General features: G+C 40.7%; 1 protein-coding gene across 1 annotated transcript; it reads right to left on the bottom strand.

Annotated features, from left to right (window-relative positions):
• Positions 1-947: 947 nt before the first annotated feature.
• fbxl3.S (F-box and leucine-rich repeat protein 3 S homeolog) lies at positions 948-26316 on the bottom strand. Its single transcript, XM_018249906.2, has 5 exons — positions 25937-26316; positions 12259-12625; positions 3813-3935; positions 3537-3708; positions 948-1948 (listed from the first exon to the last, which is right to left on the bottom strand). The coding sequence occupies exons 2-5, from the start codon at positions 12622-12624 to the stop codon at positions 1305-1307; spliced, it is 1305 nt and encodes a 434-aa protein (XP_018105395.1). The 5' UTR covers position 12625; positions 25937-26316; the 3' UTR covers positions 948-1304.
• Between the last annotated feature and the right edge of the window lie 250 nt (positions 26317-26566).

The raw sequence follows: 26566 nt of genomic DNA, 5'->3' as shown, positions 1-26566 counted from the left end.
GCTTAAAGTATAAAAATAAAAACTGGGTAAATAGGCTGCGCAAAATAAAAAATGTTTCTAATATAGTTAGTTAGGCAAAAATGTAATGTATAAAGGCTGGAGTGACTCGATGTCTAACATAATAGCCAGAACACTACTTCCTGCTTTGCAGCTCTCTTGGTTTACACTGACTGGTTACCCTGGCTACCAGACAGTAACCAATCCGAGACTTGAGGGGGGCCCACATGGGTCATATCTGTTGCTTTTGAATCTGAGCTGAATGCAGAGGATCAATTGCAAACTCACTGAACAGATATGGAGTTAGAGAGCTGAAAAGCAGGAGGTAGTGTTCTGCCTATTACGTTAGTCATCCAGTTTTTGGCTAACTATCTATATTAGAAACATTTTTTATTTTGCACAGCCTATTTACCCAGTTTTTATTTTTATACTGAACTGTTCCTTTAAAGCAGTGGTCCCCAACCAGTAGCTCGTGAGCAACATGTTGCTCTTCAGCCCCTTGGATGTTGCTCCCAGTGGCCTCAAAGCAGGTACTAATTTTTGAGTTCCTAGCTTGGAGGCAAGTTTTGGTTGTATAAAAACCAGGTGCACTGTCAAACAGAACCTCAATGTAGGGTGACAATCCACATAGGGGCTACTAAATGGCCAATCACACCACTTATTTGGCACCCCAACAAAATTTTTCATGCTAGTGTTGCTCCCCAACTCCTTTTACTTCTGAATGTTGCTCACGGGTTCAAAAGGTTGGGGATCCCTGCTTTAAAGACATTCTCTAACAAACAAAGAGTGGGGGGGCAGTACTAATGATTATTCATTTTTTGTATGCAGAATTCCTTAACCTTCAAATAATCTGGTAACTAAATGTAATCTGTGACCATCCCTGCATCTTTGGTTTCCACATTAGTTCTTTAAAGCTGAACACCTAGAGAATAAACGGAGCATATAAGCCCTTTCACAGGGAACACGTCTAGTTTATTTTTGCTTAATAAATATCAGAAATTTGAGTTTTTGAAAATTCGAACCTTGATAAACCACCCCTGTTTGGGACTGAGAGAATGATGCCTGTTTGGTCCAAGTTATAACCAGATTTGTAAAATACTATAGAATGTAATTTTTTTTAAATGAAAATTAACGGTCCCTACTTGATCCTGATTGTTATAAATTGTTTGATAAATTAGCACCTACATACATACAACAAAGGAAAAAAACAAAACAATAAAAACTGCTGATTAATTTAGGTTTCCATGCAGATGTACTGGAGATCTAAGGTGCTCTTTCATTAACAAGTAGTGAGAGAGTTTGAGAGTCTACCAAGTGGGCATCATATCTGGAAACCACACTCTGCCAAGATGCTTGGACACTTCCCAGTGGATTTGCTCTACATTATATTTCTGATCAGGTATTAATACTTCCTCCATTATTGAAAGTTGAGAGAGACGGCCTCCGCACATCTTAACAAACTCAACAAAAGCTGAGCAAGAGACTTCACACTCCCCAAGTCCAATGGCTGTTAGGCTCTTGCAGTGCTCAGCTATGCGGATCAACTCTTCATCCAGAGGCCGAAGTCCATTAGCACAAACAACCAATTCCACCAAACGTGGGCATGTCATGCCAACACGGCCAAGCACCTCTTTACTTACTGATCTACCAAAATATAGATGCGTGACTGGTGTTTCATAACGAAAAAATGGATCAAACTCCTCTTCGTAAAGAAAAAAGTACATCACCAAATTTACTTTAGGGGAGTGTTTTATCAAAGCATCCCAGCTGCTTTTCTGTATTGTGTGAAACTGGGTTTGACCTGGATTCTCACTCACAACATCAATACGGAGATGTTCTAGTCGAACATGTTTCTCTGAAGATAATGCAATTAGCAGCTCATCACTCAGCAAATAGTAGTTCAGGGCTAATTCTCGTAACCCGTGACATTGATCTGCTACACAAAGGATTCCTGAAATGATATAACAAACAGATCATTACATATGTACATTGCTCATCTATTAAAAAACAAAGTTATGATTCTGGCATGAATCAATAAATTGTGTGCAGCCTAATTAACTTGCAACAAGTTACTGGAAATGTATTTGGAATGGAACATGCACATTCTGTTAATTGCAAGATTACTTTAAAAGGAGAAGGAAAGATAAAAATGTTAGGCATCTCCCAGTGATTATAACGGCTTACTGGTGCTCCTGTTGAAAACTGCACCACTTCTTCTTCACTGCAGCCTCAGGCTGGGGGCACACGCACAGTAACGTGACACTATGGGGGGGAATTCACAAAAGTGTCGGTAAAATAAGTAAACCAGAAGTGGCGGTCGACAAATTTGTAAAATGTTGTATGAACGTCTCTGAATGTCTCGTAAGTCTGTCAATTTTCTAAAATGTCGTATAACTTTTCATCGTACAAACGACATTTACCAAGACTTTTCAAAAGACAATTTGACAGACATTTTCGTTTTGGAGAGCCTAAAGTGTCTGAAAAATTGTCTGTAAAAAAAATGAGTTTACAAGTAATTCTTAAAAATGTCGGGAAAAGTGGCACCGAAAAAACCACGCCCACTTTTAACGACACTAATTTAAAAGTGTCGTACATGTCGGAAAATTGGCGGAGAAATGCTCTGTGAATTTGTCGGCTGTTGCTACGACACTTTCTACGACATTTTAAAGACATTTTTTCGTTTCCGACACTTTTGTGAATTCCCCCCTATGCCTTTGTTGCTTCAGTTTTTCACTTTACTGAGCATGAACACCCAGATCAGAACATAGAGAATATTGTGAGATTGCAGTGCGACACAGCTACAGAGGTACCCTGGGCCAGTGCAGTCTTTAACTAACAGGAACATCAGCCTGTGGCCTCAGGTAAGTGATTCGAACAACTGGGAGGGGGGGTGCCAAATATTTTGGCACCGACCAGTGATTATAGTTTTCCTTCTTTAAAGCAATGATGCATGATCGCATGAGAGGCCCTTTTCACCATAAAATGCTCACCTATCCTCTAGCAGACCATAGAGTTTAGTGAGAAAGGAGTGGGGAAATCATTTGGGAGAGTGATCATTTAACACATATTCCACAACATGGTACAGGGATGAAATATGTACTCCAAACATACAAGTAAAGATGTATTTAGGATGCACATTATCGGCGGTTTTAAAGTTATTTTCAATGTAATTGCCATGAAAAGCAGCAGTAGTGTGCGGCTTTTTACATTCTCTGCCCTTCTGAAATGTAGTGATGGGCAAATCTGATCCGTTAATTCAAGAAACAGCGATAAACTCACCAGATGCATTGAAGGAGACTGGCAAAAATTTTTTACTTTTTTTCTCTGAAAATTTTCTTTTTCACTGCAAAATATTTTGCTCATCACTACTGAAATGCAAATTGCTAGTAAGCTAATAAATGCTGATTAAAAGACAAGGATGAGACCTGCACAAAAAAAAATTATATTTTCAGTCAGTGGCTTAGAACTTATACATTACTAGTGAAAACCTATAAACGCTAGCTTTGTACCAAAAATGAGAATAAATCCTATAATTGTACCTGCAGGAGAAACGTGGGGACAACTGTTCATCTTTAAAAGCTTCAGTGTATCGCTGTTGTTTGCCACCAATACCTTCAGTGATGGGTCATCAACTGGTGTGTCGTCAATTTTAAGGGATGAGAGTGACTTTGAATTTACAAACACCACAGTAAGCGCAGATATGAAATGTGACTACATAAAAAGAAAACACAAAATGTTATTTAGCAAAGATATTGTTAGCAGGTAAGTAAGATATACTGGTCTGTATCACAAAAAAAAAAAAAAAAAAAGTCTACCTTTGGTAAGTCCATAAAACTTGGTCTGGCAGTAGAAATAAGTCCAAGAGTTTTCAGAGAACAGTTGACAAGCTGTGAGAGGATATCACAAGCAGCTTCTGCGGATTCTTTACTACTATCAACCTGTAAAATAAACGAAACAAGGAACTACAGTCAAAAATCACTTTCCCATTATTATCAATATTTATATATGACAAACATTTCTGCAGTGCCTTACAGAGATTATACATCATTCACATCAGTTTCTGCCCCAGCGGAGCTTACAGTCTAAGGGCCCTATCACATTGACGCAATACCTGCATTTCAATTCTGCCTTACAGTCTGAAAGGATGATTTTAGTACTTACCGTTAAATCCTTTTCTCATCCTATATTGGGGGACACAGGCACCGTGGGGATGAAGATCCTGCAACTTGGAGAGTGGACACTAAGAGTTAAAGGTGACTCCTCGTCCTGCTTCGGGCTTCATCCCCTGCTTCCTCCTATACTCTCCAGTTTCTTTACCATAGAAGGAGTAGTACACATAACACCCAAAACAGAGAAGGAGTCTCCGCCACCCCTTAACATAGATTTTGTGAACAATCCAGAACGCTCCCATGGGGAGAAGATAACTTGTTTGGGCATTTTGGGCCCAACCTATACATATCGATATTTAAACAGGGAGGAAAGGCCTTGTCCCCCAATGTAGGAGGAGAGAGAGGGATTGAACGGTAAGTACTAAAATCTTCCTCTAGCGTAGATTGGGGGACACAGGCACCATGGGGATGTCCCAAGGCAACCCCTGAGGGCAGAAACTTTACCTCTGTCTGTTAAACTTTCCTTCTGAAACTGGCTTCTGCGGACGCCCGAGTATGCAGCCTGTACAAGTGCCTGAAAGTGTGTAGGGAGGACAAGGTAACTGCTCAATACATCTGCTCAGCTGAAGCTTGATGATGAACAGCCCAGGATGCACAGATTGACCATGTAGAGTGGGCTTTGACTTTGAAAGGAGGTTGCCTACTTTTAAATGCATAGTCTCTGGTGATCATAGAACGAATCCATTGGGCTATGGTCGAGTTGGCAGCCCTCGCTCCTTTCTTGGAACCCTCTGGGAGAATGAAAAGTGAATTTGTTTTCTTGACCTTCTTTGTTACCTTCAAGTAGGTCTTGATAGCGCGTACCACGTCCACCACCAAATCCGGATTGAGGTGGAACTCTGACACAACCTTTGGAAGGAATTCCGGTGTTGGCCGTAGTTCCACCTTATTGTAGTGGATAATGGTGAAGGGGGATCGACACGACAATGCCGCCAGTTCTGCTATTCTGCAGGCCGACCCAATTGCCAATAGAAATACCACCTTGTGGGTAGCGGGACTGACTCCAGTGGTTCATAAAGGTCCTCCTGTAGGACTGAGAGCACTAAGTTCAGGTCCCAAGGGGGGACTGGATAGCTGTAGGGGGGCACTATTGTGGTGGCTCCCTGTAGAAATGTCTTTACACTGCTGCTCGTTGCCAGCTTATGCTGAAAGATATATCAGGGATGCTAGTCCGTTAGCAAAACCATCTTGGAGAAAAGAATGTCCTTTCCCCTGTAGTATGTGGGTTTGTACCTTTGGATTCACACCATCCAATGAAGGTCTTCCATACTCTGTGGTATATCTTTGCTGAGACCGGCTCCCGAGACTGTAGCATAGTGGGGAGCTCTGGATGCCTCCAGTACTAAGGCCTCAAGAGCCATGCCGCTAAAGCCCAGAATTGTGAATTTGATTGGGCAATCAGTCTCTGTGTGAGTAGGTCTTCTCTCAGTGGAAACTGTAGAGACAAGTCTGCTGCCATGTCTATTAAGTTCTGCGAACCACGCTCTTTGGGTCCAGTAGAGAGCCACTAGGATGGTTCCAGTTCCTTCCCTCCTTATTTTCTTGATGACTCTTGGTAGAAGAGCCAAAGGGGGAAATAAGTTAAAATTCTAAAAGTTAGAATTCTTTTTGCCTCTGCAAAAAGCTGGGCTTCTGGTGCCTCCCTGGTGGTTTATGTAAGCTACCGATGTCACATTGTCAGACTGTGCCTGCACCGAGCTGCCTCTCAGCAGGGCTGTTAAGCGCTCCTGCGAGTGTTGTATTGCTTGTAGCTCGAGGAGATTGATTGGTAGCAGCTTCTCCATTTGGTTCCAAAGACCTTATACTGTGTTCTGATTCATTACTCCTCCCCAACCCCGCAGACTGGTGTCTGTTATCACCATCCAGGTGTGGTTGGGGAAGAGTTTTCCTGTCTTCATCCAGTGGGGGTGGAGCCAACAGTCGTTAGAAAGTCTGACCTGTTCTGGAATCGTTACTTGTCTGTCCAAGTTCTCTCGATCCTTCCTCTGATGCCATAGTATTAGTTGTTGCAAGGGTCTGGTGTGAAGGGGCGGTGACAGGACAAATGGTAGGACCACAAACTGCCTGTGATGATTGGGGTGAATGTATGCGTCTATTATGATCATGAGCTCCTGCTTTTCCATGGACAAAGACTGATTAGATGGATTGCATCTTGAAAGGGTAAGCTTTGACAAATTTGTTGAGGGTCTTGAGGTCCAAGACCGGTCTGTAGGAACCATCTTTTTTGGGTACTATGAACAGATTTGAATAGAACCCCTTCCATCTGTCTGGTCGTGGAACTGGTTGGATAACCCCTGAACTTGTGAATTATTGGATGATCTTTAGAAACGCCTCCTGTTTGGGGTTCCCCTTGGGGAGTCGGGAGATGAAAAATCTGTTTGGATGATGTTGCAAGAGGTCTATTAAATATCCCTAGGATACAGCTCTGCCACACTTCCCAAAAGGCTTATAGGCGTCCGCCTAGGAGTATCCATCTAGTGGTGGACACACCTTCAGGTAAAGAAGTGGAGGAGGGCTTGTCCTGGGTGGGTTTGTTAGATCCCTTGGAAGAGGTCAACGAAGAACCTGGTTTGTTGTGATATTTCTGCCGAAAACCTGTATTGGACTTTTCCGTCTGTGGCTTTGCCCTCTGTCCCTGGCAGAAGGAGTGAAAGAAGGGATGTCTATTGAAGGGAGGTCTCTTGGGCTTGCTTTGTGGGAGCAGGGCATTCTTACCCCCTGTGGCCTGTGATATTATCTTGTCAAGTTCCGCCCCAAATAGTTCTTTTCCCTGAAAGGGTAGGCTCACTAGGGATCTTTTGGAAGTAAGGTCTGCAGACCAGGTTTTGAGGCATAAAAATTGATTGTACCAATGCCTTGGCGACCAGTTTTGCTGTGTCTAGCGGCACATCAAAGATGGCATCATAGCCTTTGCCACCCACGCGATAGCAGTTCCCGACGCGGTGAAGATGGTTTTGCAAAAGCCCTCTAATCTTTTGGATCCTTGAGGGATGCTGCATCTGCTACCGGAATCGTGGTAGACATTGACAGTCTGGAAACTGGTGGATCGACTGTGGAGGGGTGGCTTACCACAGGTCTATGCATTCTTGTGGGTATGGGTATGCCTGGGAAAAACATTTGGATATATATATATCTCCTATGCGGGAAAGACACCGGAGGTCTGTCTCTTGAATATGTTCTTCCCAGTTTTTGCAGTAGTCGCGACTGTATCCTCAAGATTAAGGATTTTGAGAAAAGCATGTATTAAACCTTCCACTTTCCACTGTGTTCAGGGTCTGGTTCCATTTCCAGTCTGAATTGTTGTTAGTTAAGACCTGTCCCTCTTCATCAGATGAGGTATTCAGGCCCACCTCAGCTCCCTGAGGAGAATCGGGTGGCCGTTTAGAGGCAGTGGGGCATCTGTCCTGGATTTGCCAGATGCTCTAGAACTTTATCCCAAGTCTCTGGAATTCGAGCTAGGTTCTGTATGCCAGCGATTGACAGGGAAATAGCTCACACAAGATCAGCATCAGGGCCTCCTTGTGATGTAGCGGCTACTTGAGATAGAGGGTGGTAGTGAGGGAGTGGGTGCAGTATTGGTAGAGGCATTTATGTGTCTGCATGCTGCACACATAGGCTCAGCTGAAGCAACAGGGAACTTGGTCCTGCACATGCAAAATAAGACACCCGTGGCTAGACAGTGGCGGTGGGTGTGGCGACTGATACGGTGTGAGAAGGAACACCAAGTGACGCAAGAATGGCGGCAAGACCTGGAAGATGGTGCCGGTGATAGCCATGCGAGGAGTCAGAGCAGAGCAGTATAGACCGCAGCAGTGAGAAGGGAGAGAGATAGAGCATAGGAAACCAGTGCAGTTTCGGCAGAAAGAGGGAGGGAAGTGTCTGAGGGGGGCACTTACTTCCCTAGTCGATTTAGAAGATGGGGTGGGGGTATGTCCCTACATGTACAGCCATATTTGCTGTGCCCAGCGGTGATATACCCTTTAGACAGGCTGGTGCAGGCCTCCGTGGAGCGGGAACAGCAGCCGCAGGGGGAAGGAGCTTTGCCTGCAGACTCTGTAGAGCAGTATGGCAGGAGGGCACATTGTCTCTTTGGTAGTTGAAAACTATATGGCGGAGGGGGCACTGAAGAAGGAACTCTCTGGCCCCGGTGTGGCATGACTTGCACCGTAGTAAGATCATTTGCTCCATCCACAAAGTGTCCGTGTTCTCTCTTTTGAGGACACTAAAAGAGACTGGAAAGGATAGGAGGAGGCAGGGGATGAGGAAAAGTCACCTTTAACTCCTACTGTCCACTCTCCAAGCCGCAGGCTCTTCATCCCCACGGTGCCCGTGTCCCCCAATCTAGGTGAAAGAAATATACAATGTTTTTTCAGAGTAAATTTTATCCTGGTGCTATTTTTTTTTAGTGCTGTAATTACAAGTGTTATCATATACTGTTTCTATTAAAGGGTATTCCAACCTATCTTAAAACCCGACATTCAAATCAATGTTTTATAGCTAGGGTAAGAAAGACCTGGTATTAAAGGAACAGGAACGTCAAAACATTAAAGTGTGTTAATTACAAATACAATGCAGTGTTGCCCTGCACTGGTAAAACGGCAGTTTGCTTCAGAAACACTACTATTGTTTATATAAATAAACTGCTGTTTAGCAATGGGGGCAGCCATTCAAAGGAGAAAGGGCTCAGGTTACACAGCAGATAAGCTCTGTATAACATAATGGTGTTATCCACTATTTAACCTGTGCCATATAGCCTTTTTTTCAATTTCTGCCATTGCTACACAGCAGCTTGTTTATATGAACTATAGCAGTGTTTCTGAAGCAAACAGATTTTTCAGTTTTACCAGTGCAGGGCAACAGTACATGATGAATTCATTACTTTAAAACACTCATTTTTTGGTGTTACTGTTCCTTTAAGAAAAAGTGAGAGCGAGTAATAAAAAAAAAAAAAGAAATAAAACCATATCGTGTGGATATGTACACAGACATGGAAAACCAGCACTACACTCCTACAACAAAATACACACACCCTCTCTTAAAATGAAAGATCATTAACAAGGAGAATGAAAATCCTTAAAAGCCACTTGATTACCACACCTTAAAATTACAACTAGAGAACAGTCGTAGCATTGTTAATAACAGTAATAAAAATGCAGTATTTTGCAAGAAGGGCGTGTTTAAATTAAGCATAATCAAAGCAGATATAGCAAATTATAGGCTTGTTCACACAGCAACCTCTTGAAAATGATAAATATTTCATAACATTAAGAAAAACAATTATCATTCTCTATAAAAACAAATATTAATGATTACATGCTGAAATTATAATCAGAGAGATTGACCCTATAAACAAACATCTTTATCCATGATCAATGTTCTATTGCATAGGCTAGACCAGCTGTGCCCATTACTGGATGATCTGGGGTAACTGCTCACCACTAAAATTAGTAAGGTCGGGTGTGACTACAAGAGGAGGAACAGACCTGAACTCACCGCATCAATATATTAAAGGAACAGTTCAGTGTGAAAAACTGTGTAAATAGATAGGCTGTGCAAAATAAAAAATGTTTCTAATATAGTTAGTTAGGCAAAAATGTAATATATAAAGGCTGGATTGACTAACATAATAGCCAGAACTTCCTGCTTTTCAGCTCTCTAACTCTGAGCTAGTCAGCGACTTGAAGGGGGTAAATGGTACACATCTGTTCAGTGAGTTTGCAATGAATTCTCAGCATTAAGCTCAGATTCAAAAGCAACAAATATTACCTATGTGGCCCCCCCTCAAGTCTCTGATTGGTTACTGCAAGGTAACCAGTCAGTGTAAACCAAGAGAGCTGAAAAACAGGAAGTAGTGTTCTGGCTATTATATAAGACATCCAGTCACTCCAGCCTTTATACATTACATTTTTGGCTAACTAACTATATTAAAAACATTTTATATTTTGCACAGCCTATCTATTTACCTAGTTTTTATTTTTACACTGAACAATTCCTTTAAAGAGTACTACAGTAAATGGGTTATTCAAATAAATATATAGGAACTATTATATGGAACAATTAATATTATTTCTAGATAAGAGATCTTTCTTTAATTTGGATTGCCATACCTTAAGGACCTTACACATGGGCATTTAGTCCTGCAGTGGATTTCTCCTGGGCAGTGCCTGTGTCAGTACGGGCCAAAAGCAAAGAAAGCTCCCTAAGTCTGCTAATAAAAATAAAATTAACTCAAGCTTATTTTGCCAAAATTCATAACTTTCTTGATACTGGGTTTCCAGAAAAGCGATTCCTTACCAGTATATTTACATTTACAGTTTTATTGTGTAGCCAACAGTATACAGGTATGGTATCCATTATCCAGAAAACCCTTTATCCAAAAAGCTCCAAATTACAGATGGGCCATTTCCCACAGACCCCATTTTAATCAAATAATTCACATATTAAAAAAGGATTTCCAGGTACAATGTAAAAATAAGACTGTAAGCTCAAGCCCCAGGGTATGATTTCCAAGGTGTACAAACTCATGGTGGACTACAGATCTAAGGGCACCCAGTTAAAGTGCAGGGATCTCTGGGAGGGCGACCTAGGTGCTCTTACTGACACCCAGTGGGAAGCAGCCCTTAGAGCCCCCAGGAAGGTTTCATTTATCCCTAGGCACCAATTGCTGCAGCTATACTTGATACACAGGACCTACTACACAAGAAGCAGGTTAAGCAAAATGTACCCAAACACATCATCTCAGTGCCTTCGATGTGACCAAGCTGTAGGGGACTTAATACATAAACCTCTGGAGCTGCCCGGCTCTGCGTAACTACTGGGACAAGGTCCTTGAGATTCTAGGTGAACTGACAAGGTGTGAAACTCTTAATGATCCAATAGTATGCCTACTAAGTATACAGATAGGGCTGGGAGTAGATTCCCACATGACAGAATTCATTTGCAAAGCTCTATTCCAATTGCGTAGACTGATCACCTTGAATTGGAAACAGGCGTCACCCCCATGTGTGGACCAGTGGGTGGCGGCAATGGCTAGCCTTGCCAATACAGAATATCTTTTAGCTAAGCGAAAGGGCCGCCAGGACAAGTTCCATAGGATCTGGGACCCCTGGCTAGTGAAATTCCCCCCTCACCAATATTGGTGGTCTGACACTGGTTGAAGATGTTTCCTCGAGGTACAGTAAAGAACTACTGAGGCAAGATACAGGCTGTCACAAATGCTTTTGTAATTTTTTATGTCTCTCTTTTAGGGATGCACCGAATCCACTTTTTTGGATTCGGCCGAACCCCCGAATCCTTCGTGAAAGATTCGGCCGAATACCGAACCAAATCCGAACCCTAATTTGCATATGCAAATTAGGGGCGGGAAGGGGAAAACATTTTTTACTTCCTTGTTCTCTGACAAAAAGTCACGCAATTTCCCTCCCCGCTCCTAATTTGCATATGCAAATTAGGATTCGGATTCGGTTCGGCCGGGTAGAAGGATTCGGCCGAATCCGAATCCTGCTGAAAAAGGCCGAATCCTGGCCAAATCCCGAACCGAATCCTGGATTCGGTGCATCCCTACTCTCTTTTATTTGTACTAAATGCCTGACTTGATAACGTGGATAATATGTATATGCATACCATGATGATGATCACAATGTTGTATAACCATGACAATTCCAATAAACTTACCTGAACAAAAAAAAAAAAAAAAATAAGACTGTACCTTGTACATCATCTCAACTAAAATATAATTAATCCTTTTTGGAGAATAAGCAATACTATTGGGTTAATTTGATGGTTTAAACAATTTGTAGCAGAAATAATAGAGAGATCTCTAATATGGATATGGGCATTCTGGATAATGGGCCCCATGCCTGTATGATGTGCTTTCCCTGTGTGGATTCCCTTTAGAAGAGGATCTTTCCATCCAAAGAATGTCTAACATGGTTTGAACAGGCAGTGATAAACAGGCTACTTTACTGCTAAAATTATTACCAACTTTTATCTAAGCAGGAAATAGTTTTACTCCCAAGCAGAAACAAACACATTTTGGCAGTATGAACAGGGAAAATCCTCTGTAGTAAAATAACCATAATATGAAACCCACCTTAAAACTAACATATTGCAAGTGGTTTGAGTGCCTCTTGATAATCTGCTTTATCAAGTCAGGATGCGTTGCCTTCAAATAAGATGTGGCCGGCTGATTCAGTTCAAATTCAAAGCATCTCCACAGGTCTGGCATATGAAAAACATTGTTCCAGTTTCGGCATACTTGAGAAGCATATGCACGGTCCAAGAGAGGCAAATACTGAAATATTTGTATTATAATATCTGGAAGCAAGTTTCCCCAATCATGACTCGTTGACATCTCAGAAGATTCATTTTCTGTATTCTTCAACTTCTTTGACAGTTCCTCCATCTCTTCATCAGAAAAACTAATGTCAGCCTCACTGGCTTTCCTTCCTCTTTTCATTCTGTAAATAAAATAAACTATATTAGGATTTTAAAGGAACCACACTTTATTAGCTGAAGTAATGTAAGTGCAAAAAGTGGATGCTTGCCAGGATCTCAAGACACCATGCTTGCCACTAAAGAAGCACCTCTGTGCCGTCATTAAAGATTTACTGAAACCAAAATTATACTTTTCTTAACATCTATCATAACATTGTCTTTGCATGCTATTTTGAAAAAAAAAAAAAAAAAAGGATTTGACCGATACTCCATGTTGCTCTATGAGGAGGCTTCCATATTTGTGTGTGCAGTAGAAGTCTTTTGTGCTCTGACTGGCTGAGATGGGACAGTAGGGTTGGGGAAAAAAAAGTCTAGGAACTTCCAGTAACAATTACTCAATTACACAATTATTGCAACAACAAAGAATACATACAGGTGTGCAGTGTAATATAAAAATCTGCAGGCATTGAGTATATTTCAGGGTAGGTAGGTGTGGCCAGAGAACGTATTACAGAGAACTATCAAGTATATTATCAATGTAACCCCCCCCCCCCCACAAAAATCCAAAGTTCATCAAGGAGTTGCATGTGACATTATAAAATGTGTTATTTTGAATAAAACACCAGTACCATGGCAAGTTATTCATTTAGTTTGTACCAATACATACATTTTCCACAGGGTTTTCTGTTAACAAATTTTTGATCATACATTTCTCACACCACATAAAGGTAAAGCACGTGGTTTGCATTTTTTAAGGTAGAGAAGCTTTCATGAAGTCACTGCAATAGCCACAAAACTATCAAGTTGCAGACCATTTCTACCAACTTTATATTCAACACAAACTTTAAGCTATTAAAGGGGACCCGTCACCCCAAAAAATTATTCCAAATCTTATTTTATCACATTAGTCAAGCAAAATGAACTTTAATTACACTGTATAAATTATCTGAATCTTGTTTCTATCAGCCTGGGAACTCAAAATACAGCAAGAAGGCAGGAGCCATTTTGTGGACACTGTTATTAAAGCAAGATCTGCATCATCTCAGAATCTTGTTTGTGCACCAGAATGGGGGGACCAGATGTCCATCCAGTGCACTGGCTACACAATTAAACAGTGAAGAGAACTGGGGGAATGTGTGGAGAGCAGTGACATCTAGGAAGTGCTAAATGGAAAGTGAAAGCCTAAGGCTTAGAGGAGGGGCTGGCAATATTTGATTGACAGCTGAGATTTTTAAATGAACAGCTATGAAAGATTTAACAAAAAAAAAAAAAAAAGAATTTGGATTTCATGTTTAATTTGAAAAGGACTTTTATTATACAACTTTTTATGTCTGGATGACAGGTCCACTTTAAAGGAACAGTAAACACTGGCATTACTTCTGGCACTGAAGAATACAACGCCAATTTCACTTTAGTATTTCCTCTCACTTCCGGCCCAAAAGAACTTTGAAGGAGCTGATAAAATGATTTATTAATCCACGGGGAAGCCCCTGATAATAAACTGCTGAAAGGCTGCTGCTTTGGATAAGGGAAAGGTTTGTTTGTTTAAAGGAAAAAAAAGATAAAAATTAATTTGCCTAGAAATACCATATTTTATATACTTATCTTATTGAACCAGCCTAAAGGTTCAGCTTATCTACGAATTAGTAATGATCCAATGATCTATGCCAAGTTTTAGCAAAGGCGTTTTAAGGTGTATATCCATTTAATGTTTCCCCAGTATCAAGCAAGTGCCAATGAAGCACTTGCGCCTGCACTTCTCAAAAGTTATCCAAGCTGATGCAACTAACTTGGCTTCAGCCCAGAGGAATGCGGTTTGACATTTTTAAAGGCAGCGACCTCAAATAGCATCAAGATTTCAATTACGTTTTATGGTGTGGCACCTCACTTGACTGCCGAGTTCTATATAATGTTAAAAGGCTTTTACAGGGGTCTACACTGTAGTAACTTTTTTCATTTCCCCTGATTAACTTTATTGTACTCATTATACAATATTAGAACAGGCGTTATGTCCACAGGAAAAGTATGTGGTACTCTGTATAAGTACCTTTGATATTAGCTTACATAAAGTGCTAACAGTACATGGATATTGTCAGGATCATGAGCCACCATACACAATCAATTTTGTTGGTGCATGTATAGCCATATTTAGATCTAGCGAATGGTGTTTAGCATTCAAGAAACCTTGGCTTGAGAAATGTCTGTTAGCAGGCATTGCCATTTTGATTAGCATGATTCTCCCTTAAAGGACATGTCAACCCCCACAGCAATAATTTAATCAGTAAAAAGCCTCACTACATTCTTCACATACCGATTACTCCAGTCCTTGAAAAGCAATCCGTTAAGCAGCTTGGTTGATTTCAGCTTCCATCTTCTTTCCTCCACGATGTGCCTCTCTCCCCCCTCCCTTCAGAACAAGCGCTCGCGCTTGGCGATTTGCACATGCGCACTTTCTAGCAAATAATCTTTCATGCGCAGTAGAGGGAAATCGGCTTTGACTAAAACTTTCAGCCGCATCATTAGTGACCTCTCAAAACACGCCTATCCATTTGATCCGCCAATCAACAAATAGCATTGCCGGTTGCTATACAGACTTGTAGAGCTTAACTCTCCTCCCCCCCCTCCTCCTCCAAGCACATATTTCTTCTGCTGACTACAGCGAGCCGAGAATTGGAGACTTTAACTATTACACTGCCTTTTCCATAATATCCATAATAACATAGTAACCATAATGTAGAGATCAGGCGGGAGGGACAATTGGCGCATGTGCAATACAATCAGGAAGCTCTCAACCAGGAAAAAATGGCCGCCGGGTAAATGCTTGAATCTACCGAGAAAGAACGCAGTGGTGCAGGGAGCAGGAGGGGAATTTCGGTGCGAAACTAATGCGGTTTGGGTTGGGTTAAGGTAATGTATACAGGCATGCCAAAACTGGAAAAATGGTTGACATGTCCTTTAACCATTCAAGAAATTTGTGACTTCACCTTGAAAGATCACAATCACTTGTGCAAGTAACAGTATAACATTTTAAAGGAATTATTCAGTGTAAAATAAAAATGGGTAAATAAATAGGCTGTTCTAAATAAAAATAGTGATGTATAAAGGTTGGAGTGACTAGATGTCCAACACAATAACTTGAACACTACTTCTGTAACTAGAGACTTGAGGGGGGCCATAACTGTTGCTTTTGTATCTGAGCTGAATGCTGAGGATCAATTGCAAACTCACTGAACAGTTATGTCCCATCTGCCCCTCTTCAAGTCGCTGAGTTAAGGTGGCCATAGCCATGTATGGTGGGAGACCAGCCAACCCATAATGGCCGGCTCATCGATCAGGCTGGCCGGAAAATTATCGGCACCTTTGAAGGCACCCAAATATCACCCATTGCTAGTGCTGAATCGTCAGATACAGGTATAATTCTATTGTTTCTATCTGTATACCTGACGATTCAGCACTATACATGTGTATAAAAGTGAACAATGTTTCCTGGAAAGATCTTTTCAAGGAAAGATCGTAATTGTTGTGTCTATGGCCTTTATTTAGAGAGCTGAAAGCAGGAAGTAGTGTTCTGTTATGTTAAGACATCCAGTCACTCCAGTCTTTATACATTACATACATGGCAGAGGGCACGATTGGGTTTGCATCCCCTTTAAATAACTGAAATATTAATAGGCAATTGTAACTGAATGTAATAGAAATGCTTTACAGATATTAAATACATTGCATTTCAGTATTTGTAATCATCAAATAAAGAAACAGAACTTATTATTACTTTATACCTACACAAAACAGCCAGGAAGCAAATGGATTAAATGAGCAACACCCAGCATCAACACTGCAATTATTTTTTATAGGCCTAGACAAATATTAGATCTAGAAGCTTTATTAAACCATTTCTGTACTTGTGGAGCAGAGGCAGGGTTAAATCAGGGTACATCGGGGGGGGGGGGATGCACGTGGAGCCCTGGAATAAATCCCAAGCAGCACAGCTTACTGGCTAGCATGTAACTTCTCAAGAAAACCAAACACAAACATAAACAGTACCATTAGCATGAAATTCCCATTTGTTTCCCAGTTGTTTACTGTGGTTACAAAATAATGAGCTCAGAAAACCAATAAGAACAGCATAATCTCAATGGTTATAAAGATTGTATGTATAGCTTTATTTATATGGTATTAGTGTATACGCAGCACTTTACACTTTTGCAATACACTAGCCATACAAACATTGTAATATGAAATAACACGGTTATATGCAGTGTATTTTACGAGACACAGGAGCAAATCGTTCTGCCCCTTAGAGCTTTCAGGTTAGTGACCCTAAAGTCCAAGTTGCCAAATTGGCAAGATGCCATGGGGAGGGGTTTGTTTGCCTTCAAATCAAGGAATAGCATGTTTATAATAGGCAACACCCAATCCTTTATTCTTTTGTAACATTGCTTCCAAAATACAGGTTAAGTTACAGGTGCCTCGGTGGCACGTGTGGTGTTTGTCCATGTGGTTTTTCTCAAGAGGAAGAATGTAACTGTAGTCATCCAACACGAGGAATTGTGCAAAACCACTGTGCATCATATATAATAGCTACTCACGTGTACCATTAGCTTGCAGATTCCTCTCATCTGTCACTTGTCCCTTACCACCACTATTCCTCATAACTGCTGGAATATGTGGCAGCGGATTGTCTTTTTTCTCTGCTGGCCAAGAAAACACCAGGTGTTATATTAACACTATGGCTTAAATGGATACTGTCATGGAGAAAAAATGTTTTTTTTCAAACATCTGTAATAGTGCTGCTCAAGCAGAGTTCTGCACTGAAATCTGTTTCTCAAAATAGCAAACAGATTTCTTTATATTTAAATTTTGAATTCAGTTTCCCAGCTGCCCCCAGTCATATGACTTGTGCTCTGATAAACTTCAGTCACTCTTTACTGCCGTACCGCAAGTTAGAGTGATTTCAACACCCCCCCCCCAGGAGTCTAGCAACAGAACAATGGTAAGGTAACCAGATAGCAGCTCCCTAACACAAGATAACAGCTTCCCTGTAGATATAAGAACAACACTCAATAGTAAAATCCAGGTCCCACTGCGACATATTAAGTTACATTGAGTAGGAGAAACAACAGTCTGCCAGAAAGCAGTTCCATAGTGCAGCACTGTCTCTTTCTGAAAGCACATGACCAGGCAAAATTACGTGAGATGGCTGGCCACACACCAATATTAAAACTAAAAAAAATTCACCCTAAGACCACCACATACTTTGGCAGTGACAATATTTTCCTCTAGGATGCCCCTAGCAGCACATGCTGTGGACTCCTGTCAGTTACCCGAGCTTAGGAATGGACTTAAAATATATGATACAGTGTATATTGTTGTACAAGTCACAACAGGAGGCGAATTATGCATCAGAATTTAATAATTAACCCTGTAGCATCATCACCAACTACCCTCATTCTGTATGATGATATAGGATGACCCCTGTGCTTTGCAACAGCTATCCAAAGTATAATAAGCATGTGCAGTGCCACCAATACACAAAAAATGGCCTAACAAGATCCAAGACGGTAAGCTCCTGTGGACAGCTTTGAAGGCATGGATCATTACTGTTATATACTGAACTGTATGTACCAGCAGGGTTCAGTAGCCTTATAACATATTTCATTACTAGCCATATTCATTTTTAGGCTTTAGCTCTCCTTTAACAGGACAGCATATCAGTATATCCCCTTCTGTGCCAGGGTTTCTTGATATTGCCAAGAAAAAGGTTTACTGGCAACACATGGTATCAATGTGGAACACAGTATCAACTGAACTGGCATGATGGTATTAATGCTAGCACTTCTTAAAGGGCAACTCCAGCTTCCAAACCAAAATTTGATAAAGAGGCTCATATAACTCAGAAACCCCTAATATAGCCACCACAGTTTTGGTGCCTTCAAAAAGTGTGAATTAATTCTGTTTTCCTGTTCCTTCACATGGCAGAGGGCACGACTGGGTTAAAAATTTGGCTTCCCCACCGCTCCTTGCTTTTATTTTTTCCTGCACTGTGGAGAAGACTCACCCCAATATTCGGCAGGGTTTTTTCTTATTCTCTTTTTCCCCCGCTGAAGTTCCTATCACATAAATAGGGCCCTGGCCTTCCGTTGCCTGGGCACTGTAAAACGCATTAATGCGTAGTAACACGCCATAAACCTCACACTCTCTCCAAGCACTAAGGTGCATGACGCTATGAGGTGGAAGCTGCAGAAAGTCTGATACTGTGCTGCTTTTCTCTACACTATACTTCTTATTGAATTTTTACTGTGTGTGTTTTCAGCTGGTACAATGAGCTCCAGGAGATCAAGATCAGATGTTAGTGGGCGAGTGGACGTCTACATAATAAAAAGAGCACAACTATTCTGCAGGTAAGCTAAACTAGGTTTCAAATTCTTATAGGAGCCCTCATCACAGAGAACATCACAGGAGGGATGACGAACCAAGGAGGGAAAAGAGCTCTAGAAGAGCACAATGTGTTCCAATTCCGCCATACATGATAAAAAAAAAAAGAATGTTAAGCCTGCTTCGACCAGGGTGGTTCTCAATTCCTTCATGTTTTGGATGAAAGAATCTTTTAACAACTCTATGACTGAAATGGTAAACAAAGTCACAGACAATGTCATTCACAAGACCAACATTAATCCATCTCAACCTGAAGCATCTACTTCTTCTCACTCTATAGTGATGAAACAATATCTGAAGATTCTGAAACAGAATCTATTGAAGATGAGGAAAGCAACAATGGGGAAAATACATTCAATACCCTAATTGACCCTTTAATTGAGGCCATGAGGAAAACTCTAAACTTAGAAACACAAGAATCAGGGGGTCATCAAGATTTGATGTTCAAAAACAAAAAGAACAACCAAATTTTCATGTTCATAAAATCAATCATAAGCCAAGAATGGAATTCTCCAGACAAAAAATATCTCCTGTCCAAAAGGATGAAAAAAATCCTTTTCAAGAGAATGATACAAAACACTGGAACACTGCACCTAAGGTAGACGCTTCCATCACTCGTGTAGCCCGCAGAACAACACTCCCAGTTGATGAAGGGGTATCACTAAAAAAACTCATATCTTATAGCTGGGACTAAATGTAAGCCTGCAGTGGCCATCACTACTCTCACCAGAGCAAACAGAATATGGCTTTCAAATATAGAACAGTCTCTACACAATAAAGTAAGTAGAGAAGAAATCATCAATTCCATTGAAGAAATCAAACTGGTGAACGAATATTGTGCTGAGGCATCTATGGACATATTAAAGTTAGCAGCAAAAAACATGGTCTATACAGTAACAGCAAGGAGATCTCTATGGCTCAGACACTGGTTCGCTGACACTCCTAAACACAATCTTTGCTCATTACCTTTTGAGATATATCTACTATTCGGCAAGAAACTAGATAATATTCAAAATATCAAAAGCTTCTGCAGGTAAATCTGCCTTCTTACCTCAAGACAGAACATCTTTCAAATCCTCAAAAAAAACTAGTATCAAAGATGCAAAATCCTATAGACCAGGAAAATCATATGGAAGACAAAACACCTGGAAGAACAAAAACCAATCCTTTCAGTCTGGGAAAAAAGATATCAAGGGAGAGAAAAACAGAGGATTCTGAAGGTTTGCGAGTCCAGCAGATTCCAGTTGTTGCAAGATTACTCCATTTCGGGTCTGTATGGGCTCATACCACTACAGACAGATGGGTAAACAAAACCATACAACAAGGATACCATATCCAGTTCAATCAACTACCCCCCATCAGAAGATTTATTCGGTCAAAAACTCAAGATGGCATACAAATTCTAAAAGAAATCATATCTCAACTACTTCAACAAAGGGTAATTTCAGAAGTAAAAAAACCAGAAAGGAGGAAAGGAAACTACTCCCCAATATTTTTAAGGAGAAAACCATCTGGAAAATTCAGAGTCATCTTAAACTTAAAATTCTTCAACCAATACCTAAACGTAACTTCTTTTCGTATGGAAAACATTCGATCAATCAGTCAGACTTTAAATCAAGAAGACTGGTTAGTCAAAATCGATCTTCAAGATGCATATTTTCATGTACGGTACCCATTTGGGAAAAACACCAAAAACTCCCAAGATTCTACATTCTAGGGAAACGATTACCAATGCCTTTCAGACTTGCAACAGCTCCAAGAATTTTCACAAAACTCTTGGCACCCATTCTGGCATATATTAGACTCAAGGCATAGAAATTTTGCCTACTTAGACGATTTGCTAATAATAGACGATTTGCTAATAAACGCAAGCTCTATAATAAAAATCCAAAAGGACATGGAGTATGTCATCAAAACTTTACAAAGCCACAGATGGATCATAAATCTCTCAAAATCCAGCTTAGTCCCAACTCAAAAAATCTGATTCCTTGGCATGATTATAGATACACAAAATATCTATTCGGGAAGAAAGAATCCAAGAACTCAAGCAAGAGAATATGCTGAATGTTGCTGTTCCAAACCATTAAAAATCATGAAAAGTCTGCATATTTTTTATTGATGTGTATTGCTTGAAATTATGTTTACTTTTCAAAAAACTTATGTTATGTTTGTGTGGAGTTCCCCTTTAAACAGTTAAGCTTCTGATACTTCACAACTTTGTTTGTGAGGGTAGGGATAAGGTACTCATCTCTGTTCTCGCCCTGCTTTGTGTAGGCAGATACTACCTTGCGCTGAAAAAAAAAAAACACTAAAAAAGAAAAGTAATAACATGCCAGTAGGAAAGGGAAATGCAAAGGTTTTTGGCTAAAGAGTAATTTAGAATGATATAGACAGTGATATTCTAAGGTAATATGCAATTTTGCACGCTCATGCATTTCTATATAGTACAGGTATGGGACCAGTTATCCGGAAACCAGTTAACTAGAAAGCTCCAAATTGCGGCAAGGCTGTCTTCCATAGACTCCATTTTATCCAAATAATCCAAATTTTTAAAAATTATTTCCTTTTTCTCTGTAATAATGAAACAGTACCTTGTACTTGATCCTAACTAAGATATAATTAATCCTTATTGGAAGCAAAACCATCTTACTGGGTTTATTTAATGTTTACATGCTTTTCTAGTAAACTTAAGATATGAAGACCCAAATTAAGGAAAGATCTGTTCTCCGGAAAACCCCAGGTCCTGAGCATTCTGGATAACAGGTCCTATACCTGTATTTGAATTATTTAGTGTTTTGTTTAGGATCTAATGTCTACTTTACACCTAGCAAGCAGGCACTGGTTTGAAAGAAAGGCCGTAAGTACAACAGGAGAGTGCCTGAATAGAAAGAGGAGTAATTAAATGTAAAGATAAAAAGCAACAATCAAGTTCTAGCCTTACAAAACAATAGTTTTTTGGCTGCCAAGGTCAGTGAGCCCTAACATCTTTGAGACAATTTTAAATTGAAAAGTGGGAGACAAGAAATACAAATGAGAAAAAACTACAAAAACCCCCAAAAAACTATATGACTAGTTGCTAATGGCACGTAATACAGCTTACTAAAATTTACCTAAAAGGTGTACTACCCCTTTAGGTTTGAGATAAATATGAATCTCCCTTCTTTTGTCAAATCCCTGTGTAATCGTGATGGGTGGGTTGAGAAATGGTTGACCCATGCCAACTCGAACTCACTCTCTCCTATCCTCATGTACTACAATTCTTTATATATACCCACAGCAGACAACCCACCTCTGACACCAGAAAGGGGGCGGGTGGGGCTGGCTTGAATATATAAATTGAATGCTAAAGTGGCTTTCGACAGGGGCAGTTTGTCCGAGAGGACCGAACACCAACCCAGAAAGTAAGTCAGCCCTGGCCCAAACCCCACTACTGTGCAAGCATTTTTAATCGTTTTAGCCCGAAAATAATCATCTGTTGTACCTGGACTAAAGCCACTATTTGAAAAGCTATGCCCTGGTTCACCTTTCACAAATCAAAAGGCAGACACCTTGCAATCTTGTCATGTTCCATCCATATGAACCTTCCCAAAACAAATATTCCCTCTCACCCCTGTAAGCATTACTGTGGATGGAAAGGGCTTAGAAACAAGGTGTAAATACACACAAAATAATATATTTCTACAAAATAAAATATAATAATAATATAATATATATAATATAAACTCTGTCAGGACCACTGCATAAAACAAGCAAAAATACAAATAAACCACGTGTATTGACCAGCACCTGAAATAGGTAGCAGCATTTAGGCTAGGGCTACTGGTGATTACATGAAATAGGAGAGAAAAAGTATGTCCCATTAGTTGCACCTACCCACAAACTAAATCTGAAATTCCCAAACTGATGAAATAAAACATAACTTTTACTTCTTAATAATTAATATAAGAGATAAACCGAAAATATTTATTAAAATAATATTAAAATAATGATTAGGAGAAAAAAGCTGTAATGACGCCTAATAGAGCTATTGTTTTTTAACGGCACTCTGGGTCTGGGGAAAGGGTGGAAGGGCGGATGGGCCGACGGTTCAAGGTTTAGTAGTGTACAGCATACAGCAACTTAATCATTTCTGCATTGATGCTGGAGGTATGAAGGTGAATGGTGGCGAGTGGTGGTGAGTGAGCAAGCAGGTGCCTGCGCTGTTGCTCTTGCGTGCCGTACGACTGGTTAGATTAGGGAGATGTGGGAGCAGTCAGTCGGTCTGGGCTGCTGATCTCTCCTGTGGCGGCATCCATTCTCCACTAGTATCGCGAGTCTCCGTATGTGTCTAGAGTTAGCGGTGTGCTCTCAATATAGGAGCCCGAACCAACATAGAGCTCACCGCTAATCGTTAACAGTCTCTGCCGAACGTCCGCACTCCATAGATGTCGCGAGTGCCTATGGGCACTTGGGAGTGAGCGGAGCATTTAACAAATCATTTATTGTTGACTGGAAAACACGCTATTGTTTAATACCCATTTAAGTGATTACTACAAGACATCTACAGTCTATATAAAGATGTCGGTACATGCTTTAACAAGTATTTAAGCACTGAAGCACACTACTATCCTTCAATACACTAGTTTCTGCCCCCATCTGGCTGCACCATTGATTTAGCAGTGACCAATTTAACTGCTACGATCAACCCGCAATATAGGTGTATTAGGCGTCTATAAGCTGACGACCTTGTGTCATTACAGCTTTTTTCTCCTAATCATTATTTTAATAAATATTTTCGGTTTATCTCTATTATATTAATTATTAAGAAGTAAAAGTTATGTTTTATTTCATCAGTTTGGGAATTTCAGATTTAGTTTGTGGGTAGGTGCAACTAATGGGACATACTTTTTCTCTCCTATTTCATCTATACTTTTAATGACCCTGCACACCACCAACTGGTTTCTACGTCTCATACAGTGGACGGTGCTGCCCAGGTAATTCAATTGTTTGTCGGGTGGTCCCTCACTCCAAAGACTTTTGCTTAGACGGTGCTACCCATCATCTTTTTTCTACTGGTGATTACAACACAGTGACATTTGTACAGTGCCTATAAAGAAGCATCACATACACACTGGAGCTCACAGCACAAATCAATGGTTCAAGATCTCTTTGTACCGAAGTGTCCTCAATTATTTCTAAATCATCCCATCAATAACTATTATACAGTTGTTTTCTAACAATGCCAGATAAAATGTAAGGAATACATCACAAGAAAATACAGGCATGGGATCTATTACCCAGAATCCAAATGCCACAAAGCTCCGAATTACCAGAAAGCAATTTCCCACAGTCCATTTTAAGCAAATTATTTTTATTTTTTTGTAAAATGATTACTTTATGTGTAATAATAAACCTTGTACAGCTACTTGATAGAAACTAAGCTAGTATAAATCCAGATCATTCACATAACAATCCTACTGGGTTTATTTAATGTTTACATTTTTTTTTTTTTTTTTTTTTTTAGGAGATTTAAGTTATGGTGAACCAAATTACAGAAACCCGTTATCCAGAAAACAGGTCTCAAACATTCTGGATAAAAGATCCTATACAGTATATGTTTTATTCAATACATTTTAACAATCACATCTGTTGCTAAAAAAACAAAACCAAAATATCCCAGAAGCAACTGTTGATCTATTGGAATTGTTTGTAGACAATATTAGAACTATTGGTCCCAGTTCCACATCTACTGGTTTCTACTCTTTTGGATACCACTATACTACGAAATGCATATATATCATTATACTGTAATGATAAAAGTGCCCTTTGTTTTGCCTCCAGTAAAGGTGGCCATAGACGTAGAGATCCGCTTGTTTGCCGATATTGCCAAACAAGCGGATCTCTCCCTGATACGCCCACATTGAAGTCGGATCAGAATGGATCCGATATGGGCGGTCGGATCGTGGGAACACATAAGACACACAGATGTGGCCGCGATCCAACGGGATTTTTTAACCTGCCCGATTGAGATCTCGCAGCAAATTAAACACAGACATGTTCAATCTTTGCCAAACTGCTAAATTGTGGCCAAAAGTATGGGATCCCTTATCTGGAAACGCGAAATCCAGAAAGCTCTACATTACAAACAGGCCATATTCCACAGATTTCAATAAACAAATTCTGCTTTTCCCTGTAATAATAAACCCAGTATATGTAAAAACCTGAGGATCCAAGCATTTTGGATAACAGAGCCCCATGATTAGGGATAACAGACCCCATCATTTTGGATAACAGACCCCATCAATTTGGATAACAGACTCCATCATTTTGGATAACAGATCCCCTGATTTTGGATAACAGATCCCCTGATTTTGGATAACAGATCCCATCATTTTGGATAACAGATCTAATAGGTGTGAAGTAGAACTAGAAGAACACAAGGAGGGGATCCCTATGACAGTATTTACACACGATGCGGCAGTGCCAGAAATAGTAGGCTGATGGGGGGCACACATAAATCATTCATACATTAATAGTATCACCCTACGCCGTCTGCTTCACAAATGATAATGTGGTATTGGCATGTGACAGCTAGAGCAGTAAAGGACAATGCAGGGAAGGTTCCAAAGTTGTAGTCGTAAAGCGAAACCTGCGCGCGACACATCGGCTGTGCAGCCATTCCCACTAGGATTAGGAACACGCAGTAGAAATAGTGTATTTATCTGTTACTGAGCTTTTGTAGCCACAGAATGAAAAGTAGGAATTGGAAAAGGAAGACTTTCCTTGGGAGGAGACCCACAAACAAGTTCAGAGACAGAGATACAGGTTTGCCCAGTCGGCTGTTGACTACTTTACCCTGCCGCGGAGTTGGCCAACACAACTGGGAGGCCGTAGAGCAGGAACATAGTGCGAGTACCTACCTGCTCAGTGTGCGCTTGATATCCGTGTGGCCCAGTGATAAGTCCTTATTTACGGTGTCCGTGTCACATCAGCCCGGGGCGGCAGTGTCCCAGCTCAGCTCCCAATCACTGTGCAGCCCTTCCCAGGCCTTCATTAGACAGCCACGTCTGGCCAAAGGTACGCAGCGATATGGCACTGTCGTCAATCCAGAGTCTAGTCAGCTATTACTTTTAAGAAGATTATCCTTATTCCTACGCGCTGTGGCTGATAAAATGGCCGATGCTGTGCGCGCTCCTGTGTCGTGGCGTCGCTCTGTCACGAGATGGAAGCAGGTTCGCCCCGCCCCGAGGGAAGTCACCAGCTGTTAGATGGGCGGGAATTCAGTGTCATCGCTGCCTGGCTTACAATGTGCCAGTTGCTATGGTGCAGCCTATTTATTTGTTTTGGTCTTAGAGGGACCAGTGCCGCCATTACAATTGCTGGGGACGTGCTGACCCTCTCTCAGCAGCACATACACAAGTAACAATAGAGGCTACGCCACTGAAAGTAGTCACAACAAACACGAGGAGCTGCTAGATTCGTTTTGCTGGGACAAAAAAAAGGTTGAAATTGATGGATGCTGTCCTGACAGATTTCAAGCCCAACCATCT

This window comes from Xenopus laevis, chromosome 2S (assembly GCF_017654675.1).
Source record: "Xenopus laevis strain J_2021 chromosome 2S, Xenopus_laevis_v10.1, whole genome shotgun sequence".
Taxonomy (NCBI): Eukaryota; Metazoa; Chordata; class Amphibia; order Anura; family Pipidae; genus Xenopus; species Xenopus laevis.
The sequence above is the reverse complement of the archived record's forward strand: the minus strand, read 5'-3'. Positions and strand labels throughout refer to the sequence as shown.

Bases quoted from the DNA above. Each gene is read 5' to 3' on its own strand.
- fbxl3.S (XM_018249906.2), bottom strand. From the start codon at position 12,624: ATGAAAAGAGGAAGGAAAGCCAGTGAGGCTGACATTAGTTTTTCTGAT. The intron at 3,936-12,258 runs GTGGGTTTCATA...TTTATTTTACAG, and splicing joins TGCAATATGTTAGTTTTAAG to GTTGATAGTAGTAAAGAATC. The intron at 3,709-3,812 runs GTAGACTTTTTT...CTTTTTATGTAG, and splicing joins GTTTTATGGACTTACCAAAG to TCACATTTCATATCTGCGCT.